Source organism: Aulonocara stuartgranti (assembly GCF_965226115.1).
Source record: "Aulonocara stuartgranti genome assembly, chromosome: 5".
Lineage (NCBI taxonomy): Eukaryota > Metazoa > Chordata > Actinopteri > Cichliformes > Cichlidae > Aulonocara > Aulonocara stuartgranti.
Genome location: NC_138943.1, coordinates 23,922,650 through 23,937,869, shown reverse-complemented (window position 1 = coordinate 23,937,869; position 15,220 = coordinate 23,922,650). Strand labels below are relative to the sequence as shown.

The following is a 15,220-nucleotide window of genomic DNA, read 5'->3' as shown; positions in this document are numbered from 1 at the left end:
CTCCTCGGCCAAATACGGGAGGGAGAAGTGTGCGTTTTTGGTGCTAATTTCTCAACTATTTCCGGTGTTCAGTTGTCATCTGTCTCTCTGTTGTTTGGCACTGAGAACGTGGTGTAATATGGGTTAGAGCCAGTGACAATGAACTAATACAGAAAAATCTGTGACTATAAAATCAACACAAACAATGTCATAAAACTCTGTAGCACTTTGAGAAATCTTGCTCCAAGGCTTCGGAGTCTGTTCCTACATTAACATATTTTTCTTAGCAGCTCAAAATCAAGAAGGAGAACAGATCAGGAAGCAGCTGGGAACCATCCAGAAATATTTGCGATGGTAAAACAGATCATTGACGGCAGTGAATTAAATCGGCGATTCAAAGAGGCGAGTTTTTCCAACACCTGACGGGACAGTTTTGCGGGCAGGGGGATGTGATATGTGAAGCGTCCTGAGCTCTGCAGTTCTTTATGTTGCTGTTATGACACCACAGGGAACTTCATAGCAGATTGTTTTGACTGGTGGTTTCCAAGGCACAGTTTAGTTCAGAGGAGAGGAATGGTGAGAGCCTTAACGATTTCACCAGCCAGAGTTTTGTTCTGCTGTAAAGATAATACTCCTGACTATGAATAAAGTCTAAACAAACATGAGCTTTCAGTCTCTTTACAAAATTTAATACTTATTCAAACATGAAACCGAAAAAAATGAATACACAGAGCTGCTTTTGTATTTTTCCAGATCCATTATGCAATCTTTCCACTTTGTTTAGGTCATCTTTTGAGCAAATCTGTGAGTCTGGAAGTAGAAAAGGCAAAAATTACACATTATTTTGCAGTGAAGGACATTTGCCACGTCAGTGACTTGCAGTCAGTGCACCAACAACAGCACCTTCAGTCGCTGATTCTTCTCTCAGTGGTGTTTCAAGCAGCCTTTAGGGCGTTAACTCGTGTCATCTGGCTCCACAGTGAGCTCTTCTGTATCTGGCAATCTCACAAACCAACACCTGCATCTAAGAAGGTGCAGGTGTTGGTTTAGAGACACTATTAATGGCTCACTCTAACAAAATATGCACCATATTTTAAATGTGGTTCCCCTTAAATTGCAGTTTCTTCCAATAAATACGTGGCTTATTTATGATCATCATGCTTCATGGTTCGGAAAATGAGGAATACATTAGAGGTCTGGTTTAAGTGTGGGAGGGCGAGTGATTTACAGAAAAAATAAGCTAAAAAAAGTAAAGATTATTACCGTAGTCGCTCTCCATAGGTCATTAGTGCAACCATGTTATTACATCTGCCAAGGAGGTTGCAGTATGTACAATACCATTTTGTCAGGTTACAAGCAAGAAGTTAAGGGAGAGGTGGAGCGTGGGCAAAAGAGGAAGCCTTTAATTCCTGTTGTCAGTGCATTAGGCACTCTAATCACGCACAGTGATTGCATAAAAAAGATATTTAACAATACACTGATTTTCCACTCTTTATTATTAGCACATTAGCAAATTCGTCATAGCTAATCATAGCTGCCAGATATGAAGTTAGGTGATACGTCACCAAGATCTCTATCAAAATCAGCTTTGATACACAGACTCAGAACCACATCTTAAAAACTCTTTATATCACCCACCATTTTTGCGGTATGAAGGAATATGTCAGAAAACAGTCGATTATTGGGTTCAGTGATGGTGTGCTCTCTCTGACTGCCTTTCAAGTTAAGACCTGTAAATACAGTGAACTGTATTATTCATATAATTATAATGCTTTATTTCCAAAGGTGAATCTAAGGTTATCTTATCACAGAGCCACCATGTTTACACAGGGAGGAGATTGGGCTAGATGGATGGGTCAGGTATGGCCATAGCAAGTCCTACATGTTTAAACCCAACTTTTGTGACAACAAAAAGAGGTAAAAAGATCAATATATTTTCTGCTGATTGTAGAACTGCTGACATCTTTAAAGTTTCACAGAAGATAAGATTATTTGACCTCCTCCTATGTTAACAGTATATATGTGGAAATTTGGGGAAATAAAGCTTTGATTTTTTATAACAGAACGATGAGAGGACTGATGTCCCTTTAAATATGTTGATGAACTACGAAGCAAAAACAAGGGAAACAAGTGGAGACTATTAGCACAGCTCTGAAAAGACTGTTACTCAAAATAAGGAGGTGATCAAGCACGTTTCTGAAAATGTTAAACTGTTACTTTAAGACAGCATGATGTGGTTTTGTATTGTGTTTACAGTCCCTCAACAGCAACACAGAACCAGCAAGCTTTTTGCTTCACTTTGTCTCCTTCCACCATGACTTCATACGTAGCCAGCAGACTGCCGGCTGGTTGTCACTGGAACAAATTTGTACACTCTTTTATGGTTGATGCTCATCCCTCAAAGGAAGTCTGTGTGAGTGACTCCTGACTCTGGTAAAAGTGGGTCCAGACATTGGACAAGTATGTTCAGACCATCAAAAACATGCAGCGTTTGGAAGAAATTGCATCACTGGGAAAATATGGTAGTGGATTTAGTGAGAAAAAGAAAAACCCAAGTACTGTTTTTAAAGTTCTGAGTATCTGTATTTAAGTATTATAAACTTTAATAATGATTAAATGTTCATTTTATTCGCTTAAAGAAATCATGTCGTGTGCTGTTTTTGTTTTTTGGTCAAATCTAGTTCAGGTTTTCAAATCTTTGCTTATGCTAAGCGAATCTTTCCCGCTTATTTTACTGAATTAAATTGAATTTTCTTAAACTGATGACGCACCTATCTCAGAAATGATCTGTGTCACAATGATTGGAAAATGAGGGAAATTACGATTATGAGAGTTCTACCTGACTCTTATCAGAAAATACTTTTCCTTTATCTTAGATTATTAGTAATAGTTGTATTAATATTTGATAATAGTCAGCAGTATATAATTCACTGGGGAAATACCAAAATCGCAATTATACATACATTCAGTGCTGATTTGAGTCGATGGCCTTGTGTTTATCTTTACAAATGTAACTCCCACACAGTTCTCAGTATTCACTGCAGTCTGTGACAGAACTAGAAAATGAAAAGTATTATTGCACCCACTTTGTCAGTGCAAATAGAACACCAGCTGCCTCGAGACACTAGTTTTACACCTATCGGCATCTTTACATCTTTTCTTTCGCCTCACTGAAATCTATGCCAGTCAAGGTTATTCACCACCACCAGCTCTGATCAGCTGATTAGACGCATAATAAACAGGGAAATGACAACAGAGTGCAGAAATGTTGTGCACAAGTGGCAGTCTAATTGCAATAAGTACTTTCGAGGTATCGAGAAACAGCCCAAGGACTGTGGTCTTCACTGCATTTGTATTCTGTGTTTTCCTCATTAGGCTTTATTAGGTCTGACATCACTGTGGGGAGATTGAAAAGTTTAAATAGACAGTTTGTAGTTATTACATTGCTGACATGATGTAGCTGCATAAAAATTAAATCACAAATTTTATACATACTGAGTTTTTATTTTTTGCTTGTATATTTGAAAAAAAGACAGGTACGCATGTGATGTATATGTATATGTATATATTTTTTTATTTTATTTATCATGGAAATCAGTTGTTGACTTAAGATTTAAAGAATCTAACAATAAAGAGGTTTACAAAGTCAAAGCATGCTTCATGTTCATTTTCCACCCAGCTCCACATGGTGTGGTGTGGCTGTTAAACAGGGTGCAGCTAGCTGAGTCAGATCCGCTCCTGGGAAAGCTACTGAATTTTGCCATTCATACGTGCTTCCTTTGCCCAAGGGCAGCTCAGTTTAACCAGAGCACATCGTTCAGGAAACTCAAAAATGAGATGGGTTGTCACTGTTCCTATTCACTAATAACAAACAGATGTTTAAAACCTGATGATTCAGAACTTGGAAAAGAGAGAAAGCCACGAGGCTGCAGTGGCAGTATAAGAAAGGGTTTGATCAGAACCTCTGTCATTACCAATAAATAACACTGGTTTAGGGTTAAGTTCAAGCTTTGCTATCTTTTGAAGCTCAGTTTTCCTCTAACCACCACCACCTGGCTGCGTATCTACATATTTGAACACATAATCAGACTCTTCTCTGGTTTTAAGTTTTAAAGCTGGGCTGTTAGAGTTCACATTATGGATATTGAAATGCTGAGTCGTGGTTGGAGGTTTGATGGGTTGACAGTTACATAGAGCACCCCTGTGTTGGTTTTGTGTTCAAAAAGTAGAGTCAGACGTAAATGCGTTGAAGCACTCGCAGGCAGAACACCCAGTCAGGAGGCAGCTGATGGTAGGATATTTTGTTTCCATCCAATCGTAGAAACTTCATCTTGGAGTAAGACTGAGGTCCCACCTCTCTGCAGAAACTGGTCACATTGAACTCTGTGGTGAACAGACAGAAAGGTATTTTTATTTTCATAATCTCTATTCACCAGAGTCACAACCATGTGATTAATGCTGTCTTGCCAAGACATTATAGGTACCAAGCCAGTCTGGAGAGCTCTAGTTTCACATCATGTGCCACGTGTTTGTCACGTTCAGAGATCAAAGTTGAACTGTGCAATCTGCAGAAATCCGTCCTCTTCCCATAGAGTCTGCATTTACCATCTTACAGGTGCTGCAGTAAAGATGTAGACAGAGGAAACCACAACACCCTCTTCATATTTCTCTGAGCCATTTCAGTAGTAAAAAGTCTTTCAGGCCAGAGCGTGCGCTTTGGCAGCCAAAGACTGCAGTAGCAGTCAGGCTGCTTGCTAGACGATGAGGTGTATGTTATTGTGGAAGTATTTTGCTGTCTGTCTGTCTCGCTGGTACACAGCCCCACTGTCTGCTGCATCACACATTCAGAAATGAGAGCAAACTTGAACGGCTAAACCAAAACTGCGTGCCAGTTCTCTGCCGCTAAATGGTCATGTGAGTCAGGTTTTGGCTGAAAAGTCAAAAAAATCAAACTGACTGGGAGCAGACGGAGAGAGAGGAAAGCGGAGACTGAAGAGGGGAACAGCATGTGCTTCTGGCTCATCTGGCACTCTTACCTTCGAATCCATCACAGATGTTGCCATAGCACTCCCTTCACTTGTTTTTCACTAGCTCCACTTTCCACACGTCTAACCAATTAATATCCCCTCGTCTATTCTTACCTCCACCCTCCTTTCTCTCCTTTTCTTTCCTTGTCTCTCCTTCTGTCCCTCTGCCTTCATACTTGCCTCACCATCCAAACCCAGCCCCTCCCATGTCTGCATACAGCAAGGAGAGCCGCCCATTTTTAAACGGGATGGGCTGTGAAAGCTTTCCACATTTCTTCTCTATTACAGCAGGGCTTTGTGTTGTTGAATGGTAACATGTATGAAATATTAGGAGACGTGAAGTCAGTAACACCTCTACAATGTCTGTGCATGCTTTGCTGAACGTATAGTCCTCACCTTGTATTTTATTGGCCTCCAGGTAGAGGTACTGGAGGGTGGTGGGGACTGTGGGAATAGCAGTGAGTTTGTTATATGAAAGGTCCAGCTCCACCAAGCTGGAGTGGTTAAAGACCTGCGAGTGGACCTCACGGTTCTGCAGGCCACAGTGACTTAGGCGTAGATACTTAAGGTTGAGAAATCCCTCAAAACTGTCCACATCCAGTCCAGTGAGAGAGTTGTTTGACAGATAGAGCTGCTCAACGGAGGAAGGTAAGTGCCTGGGAATGGTTGAAAATGAATTCCCGCTGAGGTCCAACAGGTTCAGACTGACCAGACCTACATGACAGAAGTGATGCACACACACACACAAACATGCAAAACATAACACCGATGCTAAAATAGATTTTAGGACAAAACATTTCCTAGTGAGATGAACACGTAAAAATATTCTTATCTTTCCTGGCAGTGTTTAGGTACAATACAATTTCTTTTAATTACCGAGTTGTTTTTCTGTTTGTTTTTTTGTCAGCAGTATCAGGCTGAGCTCTCTCTTATTTTCCAGCCATACGTGTTTAAAGTAAAGTGTGCATGAACAAACAAAAGGAAATGACACATTACGCTACCTCTGAGGTCTCCCTCTGTGATGGTATTCAGTCTGTTTCCCTGCAGCAGCAGCAGTGTTAGGCTATGCAAGTTCTGGAAAGCTTCTGGGTTGATGCTGCTGATTTGGTTGTAGGCCAGTCGCAGCTGTTTGAGTCCAGCTGGTAAAGCGCTGGGCACTGAACTCAGGTGGTTGTGGTTAGCAAAGAAGTACCACAGCTGGGTCTGGCTCTGCAAAGAGTCCTGCGTCAGGTTGTCGCTCTCCAGTTGGTTGTTGTCCAGAATGAGCCATCGAAGCCCAGTAACGTTGGCCAGCACGGAAGAGGACAGGGTTGAGATGTTGTTGCCCTGATAAGAATGCAATTCACTACCTGAGGAATTTTGTCATTTAATACTGATGAAAAGCATATAGAATATATTGTAGTGGAAACTGAGGAGAAACCTCAGTTGGTTTCCACTAGACCACTTTAAGATAACACATGCAAACAGTGTTTGTCCTACCTGTAGAAACAGGTATTGAGTTCTGTCGGGCAGGCTGTCAGGGATGTGTGCTAAAGCTCTCTGGTCACAATAGAGTGCTGTGGGCCACTGGATGGGGCAGTCACACTCTTCAGGGCAGAGCTGCGGATTATTAGCCCGGAACCAGGCTGGATCCATTCGCCCCTGCAGACTCAGCACACTGGGCTCACCTAGCAGGCGGTTAATCCACAGAGGAACGCCTCCATAGTCCATATCAGCTACAAATGTGCCTGAAGCAGACTGAAAACCACTCAACAGAAACAGGAGGCCAGAGCACAAAAGAGCCATGGACATGGCTGGGGGGATGTGTGATGCTGTAAATGAAACATTAAGAAAAACCTGAACACCATCATAGATTTGACAAGTAGTTTTACAAGTCATGATCTGTACGACTGCTTAGAAAGGAACAATATGTCCATAAGCCAAACCTGTAAGTGTTAATTTTGAATGGTCTGCCAGGCATAAGAGCTCCATCATAGATTATAGGAGGAGGAGCTTCAACTATATAAGCTCCAAAGCATCTTTTTTTTCACAATCATGTGAAAAAGAAAGTTTTCAAAGGACTCTATGCAGTAATCTGAAAAACTGAGCACACTCCATGAATCAGTAGCATTTTCTGTATGACCTCATGAGTCTCTCACAGTGTTGTTTACAGTGTTGCTTCAGTTCACTAAGATTTGCATGCATTAATTTATGCGGAGCTCTTGTGAGGTCCTGCCGCAGCATTTCAAGCTGAGGTCTGGACTTTTACTGCACCATTGCAACACTTTGGTTCTTTTCTATTTTGGGTGTTCTGTTGTAGATTTGCTGGTGTGCTTTGGATCATCATCCTGTTAAATGACCCAATTTGGGCCAGGCCTTAGCTGTCGGACAGATGGTCTCATGTTTGCTAGGTGCCCAATCCCTGTGGTTGCAAAACAAGTCCACATCATAAACCCTTCATGAGGTGTTTGTGCTGATATTTTGTGTCTGGTTTTTGCTGAATGCAGTGGTGGACTTTATGGCTAAACATCTACACGTTGGTGCTGTCTGCCAAAATGACATTGTTGCATAAATCCCTTCCAAAGAAACCTTGTTCAGTGTTTTTTTTGTTTTTTAATTTTGCAGTCATGAACTTTAGCATTTCACATACTAAGTCTGACATGTAGCTCTTGAGATTTTTGGAAGTTCTCCAACTATTGCAAGGTCAAATCGGGATGTGATGTGAACGTTACTTCCTAAACTGCACTGTTTTTATGAAGAGCCTCAAGGAGCCACTGGTGTGACAGTTCATGTTTAATCTTGTTCTATCTGTCTCTCTTAAATTCACCAAATTAATAGAAGTGTGTGAGTGTAAACCTCCTGAGTGTTTCTTTAAAAAGACTTGGACATGGAATGAATGAAATACCAATACTTGTTCACGTACTTAAGAATTTAGGTATCTGTGTTTTACTGGAATATTTGTTTTTCTGACACCTTTTTACTTTTATTTCGTTTGTAACAGAAATATCTCTACTGTTGGTATCCTTCACGGGTGCTTATTGCATATGAAGAAATGGGGGAAAAAAACAAAAACAAAAACAAAAAAACAACATAATTTATGCATCTTTTACAGCACTGTATTCGGGGGATAATGTGGGTCGGAATGATCTAGACAGCATATCTGGTGTTGATATTTATATGCTGTGATCACAGTACCTCAGTATCATGAGCCTCACTTAAGATCAAGGAGCATAAATGGAGTAACATGGCAGTTATTTTGAAACGTAATTTTTCTATCAACTCAACAAACATCAGCAAATTTGATCTATATTTTGTGTTATTTAAAAGTTGCATGAACACACTGGGCAGTTTAGTGCAGGCTACGCTGGTTAGTGATGCATTGTGTTGCAGAGCAGCCATGGTGTTCATGGTCAGTGTTAAGGTATAACAAGGGTAGTAAACAGTAAATTGAACTGATGAAATTAACTCACTAATTTTCACCTTTACATCAGTTTTGTAGCATCTAGGGTTGGAAATCAGCCTCAATAGTTTGTGAAACATCTGCTGATATCTTGATGAACTCGGTTGTGTAAATCCACAAAAGTAGCAGCAACACTAAGCTAATCACAGTCTGCACACAAAGAAATTCTACTGGAGATCACAACATGAATTATTGTGATTTGTTTCTAAATGATTGTTTTCTCAGGTTCCACCACTGCAACTTAGCTTAGGGTTCCCACACCCACTGAATCCCACTTTAACTCTTGACTTTACTCATTTTTCTGTTTACACATGAAGGCAAAGTCACCCATCTACAATGAAGGCAAGAGCAAACAGAGCTAGTGTTTAAGCACATTCATTAGAATTAAAAGTTAGGTTGAAATAAAGTTTAAATTCCTATTTAATAATATCATTTTATTATTATCCTTATACAGCAGAAGCTTCAGTTTCCTTCGCAAAAATTAGCTGGCAGAAATATCGTCAACCTCAACTATTTTCATGTACTTTGATTATATTTCAAAGCCAGTACTTTTTCAATTTTACTTGAGTAAAGAAGCTCAATCAGTGCTTCTGCTGGAGTAAAATTATTTTTTAATGCATGCATCTGTACTTGTACTCAAGTGAAGCATGTGCTTCACTTCAATCTCTGATTACTGTTTAGTAATGTTCAATGTGAAAATGAATTACTTTTATCCAACTGAAGCTTCAAAAGTTAAACATAAATTTCTGTTTGAAATCGTCTGTGTGAATATTTTTCTTGCAGGATGAAATAAACTAAAATAGAATAAAATGAATGAAAAAGTATGTGACACGGTTTTCAGTCACCACGTGTGCAGATTGTTGCTTTTGCTTGCACATTTCTTCGAATTTAAACTGATTAAATCTGAGACAGAAGAACAAATTTTCCTACCTTCATATAAAGTGCACAAGAGGACAAACACACACACACACACATATGCAGACACACCTACACATGCATGCGCAATTACACATCAAGTTACCGTATAAGATAGCAATTTGTAAGAAATGTTTGCAACATCAGGAAGTTTGACTTGATCTGCATGGTTGCAATGTTGCATTTGCATTCCACCCTTAGAGTCTTACAGTGCAGCATTGCCAAGAGATTTACTGTAACTAAACAAACACACAGTCTGATTTTCATCATTTCCAGTTTTGCCTTCAATGCAGAAAGAGGAAATGGGGTAAACTAGAAACTAACCACAAACTTACCTGTTTGTTTAGGAGATACAAACGGAGACGGGTTGTCCTAAATCCTCAGTGATGAAACCCTTGGGATCTTTGAATGAGTGTGTGTCGGGATGTGTGCATGTGTATATGTTTTCAGGCTACCGGCGGCATATGCCCCGTCTGACACATTCCTCTGCTTCAAACGCTACCAGACCTCCTTCATAAACTTCCCACACTCACTTCTTCCATTCCTCTTGTATTAGCCCGCAGTAACAACGGTACATTTAGTGGAAACGTGTTTGCCTGCAGAGACGCACAAAAAGATCTGAGAAGGTACGCTAAAGAAGCACAAAGAGGGGGGAAATGAGAGGAAACTGGATTTGAATTGATCAGCATGCAAATTGTATATGTTATTGTTCCTCGAAAGAGAGTGTTTGTGTGTGTGTGCGTGTGTGTGTGTGTGTGTGTGTGTGGTGGTGGGGGTACAGTATGTGATCGGTCTAGAGGCAATTAAGCTACAAAGTACCTGGGGAGCCAAAGAGACCATTCTGTGTGTGCCTATGCGCGTGTGTGTGTAAATGTGTGTGTGTGTGTGTGTTTGAAGGAAAGAGCTTCTTGAAAACAGCTGACCAAAAGAGAAGAAAACGATCCCACATTCCTTTCCAGCAATATATTACTGCTGTGCTGAGAAAGAAGAGGCAGTGGGGAAGAAGCAGGCAAAATGATCTCCTGATCACATCATGCAAAGAGCTCCCTCTAGGATAAACCAGGGAGAATCACAATCCTTCATGTGGGCTTCAAAATGTATTAGAGGGGATGGATCATTTCACTTTAACCATGGAGAATTACAAGAACATGTTCTTTAACCAAAAACATCTCATCCAAACTTTATTTTGACTGTGTGGACAAGTGTAACAGATTTTAAGTGTTCATTCCGGTCACACCATTGTAAGCTTTTATTAAGTATAAATTACAATTAGCGACAAGACCAGTGGAAACGACGCTAGGTAGGAATACGACCGTCCACGTTCACTCTGCACTCAGCAGAAACTATCTATGATCGGAAGTGTTTGCCACGCAGCTGCTCTGAAAAGACCACAGCCACACAAGCACGATCAGTTTTGCCTCCTTACGACTTCCACTCAAGATGAAGGATTACATTTTGACACACCTCAGAGGAGAAACCCTGCTGAAAATGGTGCACAAGGAGGTGATTTTGAATGCGTTATTATAAAACCCTGGGTTCTAAGTTTTCTGCTGTTAATGTTTCGATCACATTTTGTGGATTACAGATGTTCACCTACCTATATTCACCTTTATTCTTTATTGCCTTTAATTTGTTTTTATATTTAGCTAGTCATTAGTGTTTCACTATTTGTCCCTGTTAATGTTGATATTTATTTACTATTGAGTGGTGGCTTTAATTTTATTCACTGTGTTTTAAAGTTTAAAAATCTTGTTTGCAGCTCTTTATGGACTCAGTATATTCCTCGGATTTCTGTTCTTGTCATTTTTGTTACTTTTGACATGCAGGTTGGTTCTAGTTAGTTCCCTTCTGTGTTCCTTGGTGTCCCAATGACATCAGCATTTGTCTTTTGTCTTCCCATATTGCCCTATCTGGTCCTTCTGTTTTCCTGTGTCGAAGCAGTTTTGTCTCCCCGTTCAGCTATGTCTCCCTTGCTGTTTCATTTTTTCATTTCCTCTGTGTCTTTGTGTTTGCGTTTGTATTCTATCTCTTGTTTCAGTTTTCATGCTTGTCCAGCGTCCCCCGTGCCTTCTTGTCAAGTCTTTGAATCTGTGAATCTGTGTTTATTTATTTCCTGTTTTATTTTGTTAGTCTCCCGTCTCTTGTGCCATGTGTGTAATTTTGCTTCCCTTGTCTTGCTTCCCCAATGAGTTCCAGCGGTGTTCCCTGGTGTTTCCCATCTTCCTAATTACCTGGTGTGTATTTATTGTCTGAGTCCTGTCTGTTTGTTGTTGTGTCTTCTCCACATGGTATGTGTTTCCTTGCACCGTGCTCCCTGTGTTTTTCTCCTAGAGTTTTGCTGTAAAGTAAAGCTGAGTTCGAAGTCTTATCTTCTAAGTCCTACACTGGGGTCCACTTCCTGCCTTCCAAACTGTGACAATAACACTGTGTAATCACAGTGCAAACATCCCCCCCCCCCCCCCCCCCAAAAAAAACACAAGTTCAGCATATTTTTTAAATCTCCTTTCTTTTAGAAGAGTAGAAATGCTCACATTTCCATTTACACTCATTATATTTTAAGGATTCATGTGAGTATTTTTAAGTACTGACAATGGCTTTAATAAGATTAAATAGTAAGTGTTTTGAAATTTCACCTTGCTTAATGAAGTGCTCTTAAACTAGATACAAATAATGTCACACATTATTCATCATAATCCTAGATTATTATTATTGTTACTATCACTATTATTCAGACTGTATCACAGTTTTTTATGATGTGATGCAATGAGACAGTCAGATCAACAGTTGTCTGTTGTTTACAGTAGGATCATTACACGATTATTTATGAAACCACTGACAAAAGGTATAATGTCATCGTAGAAGTGTGACTCACTGGGAGTCTCTTGTTCAATTTCCTCATTAATGAGTCATTGTCTTTTGTCCCTGCCAGCTACTGTCCTGTTTGTGAGTAAATGTACGTTACCATGTCTGCGTAAGTCTCAAGGGGACTGAATGTACAATACAACACTGTGACTGATGTTTTTTGAACGTTTTCATTTTCTTCATTCTAAACTCGTAATGTTTTTTAACCTAGGTTGTGCAATTGTTTAACACTGTCTGCTTTACATGTTTATTTTAAAAGTGTTATCAGCTGACCAGAGCATAGTTTGAGCTGGAAGTTGTGATTCTGCTTTCCTCTTTCTCACCTTTCTCTTGGATTGTCTTCAACAGCTTCCTGAACACATCCTTAAATTTCCTATCACTTACACTAGAGGGCTCTCTTTCCTCACATATCAAAAGCACACATACCGCATTAATTCCACTAAATCAAATATAGGCCTATTTGAAAGATGTGATTTATTAGCAATGTGAAAAAAATAACCAACTCAAAGACTTCAGATGAATTATGATGTGGCAAAAACTCCTGGTTGTTCTTATAAGACATGTAACTTTCTTTTGGAGACATATTCTTTCTTTTAGTGTTACAATTTCCCCGCAGGTTTATGGGCCAAAGCACAGTGTTGGACTCCAGATGTTGCAGCTGGAGTCCAAGATGCAGGCAGCTATGCTGAGTCACCAGGACACCGTTCAGTGCAGATTCAACGCCTCTGTTCTCAGTGTAACTCAAAAAGATTTAACACTGGTTGAAAAAAAATTATGCCAAGATGTTAAGAAGTTAAATGTTTTTTGTTGGTTCTTTTTCTTTTTTTTTTCTTCTATTTTTGCTCAAGCCCGTAATTATAACATACTTCCTTAAAGAGCTGTGCGTTTTATCCATATGAGAAAAGGCTGAGGATCCCGACATGGTGTAAATTTAAACATCTGTTTGTGATTTATGGTTTATGTGGAAGTGTGTGTGCATGCATGTATCTATATGTGTGTATGTGTGTGTATACATCTGCTTTCTATTGCATGGTTTTGCTGCCCCTGTGCCCTAGGGTGCCATGGTTCAAGTTACCTTAAGGAGTCCCTTTGTCCAAGTAGACCATAACACCTTGAAATTGAGAGTATTTTTATTAAGTGTAAATTTCCTTCAGTTATTATTTTATGCAGCATTTGGAACTGTGTGGAGGACAAGTTAGAAGCAGCTATATTTGGAGTGGAGTGCAGGGAGTGAGGAGATCAGGGATGCTTGAGAAGAGCTATTAATGCTGCTCGTGTGAGTGTGTGTATCATTAGGGATGAGGTGAAGCATGTAAAAGTTAAGGTTAGCGTCCAGGAAATGAGAAACACAGAGATGTGCAAACTATGCAGTTTAAGAAAAAAATGCATCACAAGTAGCAGTGAATTCTGTAGTGAATCTTTTATCGTCTCTACTGTTTTATTATCTTCTTCCATACTTTCTTTTTCAGGAACCCTAACATCACGTCTTACTTATCAATTAAACACAGGATTTTTTTAAATTAGTGCAAATTTATGAGGGCCGCATGAATCTCTACCTCAGCCAGCAGGGAGAACATCTGACTGTCATACATATGTAACGGAGCACTTTGGCTCATTTTAAGCAACGTGCTGCAAACAAACTGCGTTTTTCCTGTTTGACTTCATGCTGGAGATAAAAGAAGTTAGTGTGTTGTCCGTGTGTATTTTTGCAGTTACTTCTGCCTGGCGTTTGGCTTGTCTGATATCTCTTTGTCAGTGTTTTGGTTTCTTGGTATTTCTTTGGTTTTTTGCACAAGAAGAAATTAGCAGGCATTCACAGTCTGCGCTAGAAGGGTTAAGTTCTAGCTCAGTGCCGCTCATGACCCAGTTTGGGGACGGGGGGACATGGGTGGGGGTTGGACATGTTGCTCCTCAAAGTCCAGATTACCCTTTTACTTTGAAGACCTTGAGTCATTTCCCTCACTTTCAAGGGTAGCTGCTGGTAACCTTGAGAATGTGTCACACCGTGGCACAGAAAGGTTATCTTTGTCTCATGCATGCACACAAAAGTCACACAACTTTATCTGCCTAACAATCTCATAAAAGCAGATTTCAGTATTTCAAGAGTTATTAACCTTATAACCTCATGTTAGGGTTTGACTGTTAATTATCGGTCTCTTGGTTCACTTCACAGGTGTTGAACACAACTCCTCAGATGTTTTAAGAGAAATATTTAAAATCAAATAAATACTAAAACATTTTACAGGAACAAATATGACTGCTTAAACATTTTGCCAATGCTACATCTGTCTGTGGATGCCTGCAGACAAAAAAGAAAGAGGGAAGAAACTTTTGGATTAGATGTAATGCAATGTGGACATCTGGTCACCCTTTTCTTCCCTTTTTTTGATTCATAAAGCTTTTTACTGTCAGATGTCGGATGCAATGGCTACAGGAAGAACAGCCAACAGACTCTGGATGAGTCTCTAAAAGCTACATAAATGGATTGCAAAATTATCATTTTGGGAAATATGTTGACTTAAAAAGAGTCAGACTGAATGTGACAACATGTACAGATTGTTCAATAGTTGCTATGTTAGATGTGATACAAAACAAAGCTTATTCCTTGACTTGTTGCATTTATGGAGGTTGCTCGCTCTCATGACAGCCTGCTTAGTCAATTTACGTCTGTCGTTACAACAAATCACTGGTTCCACTCATGAACACGGAGGCCAGATTATATGTTGCTAGAAAACATCTAAATGAGTCGGCATCTGATTGTTAAGTGATGACGTGACGAATCCTACTTCCGGGCCTAAAGTAGTCTGCGTTTAATATGGCTTTTGTGTTGTTAACATGTTTAATGTTATGTATTTTCTTCTATTTAATGTTAAAAAGCTCCTAAAACAGTCAGTGATCACTGTTGACCTCCCTCGGCTTTTATTACCGCTAATCATTTATTTAAGCTCAGTTTTTAAAACCTTAGGATGTAACTACAGCCCAGCCCATGCACCACAGT

The 15,220-nt window shown here is 39.7% G+C and overlaps 1 protein-coding gene across 4 annotated transcripts in view; it reads right to left on the bottom strand.

The window, feature by feature from the left end:
* Window positions 1-3,535: 3,535 nt before the first annotated feature.
* LOC309706490 (lumican) overlaps window positions 3,536-15,220 on the bottom strand; it is a 28,502-nt gene continuing 16,817 nt past the window's right edge. For 3 of the 4 annotated variants that reach the window (XM_082533071.1, XM_082533069.1, XM_082533070.1), the window contains 4 exons: window positions 6,486-6,817; window positions 6,008-6,332; window positions 5,403-5,720; window positions 3,536-4,362 (listed from right to left, as the gene is read on the bottom strand). In XM_082533071.1, coding sequence (XP_082389197.1) covers window positions 4,211-4,362; window positions 5,403-5,720; window positions 6,008-6,332; window positions 6,486-6,797 — 1,107 coding nt within the window. In that variant the 5' untranslated portion in view covers window positions 6,798-6,817 and the 3' untranslated portion in view covers window positions 3,536-4,210. Of the gene's footprint in view, window positions 4,363-5,402; window positions 5,721-6,007; window positions 6,333-6,485; window positions 6,818-9,695; window positions 11,750-15,220 lie in introns of those variants that run through there. The other variant, XM_082533072.1, reaches the window with a different exon arrangement.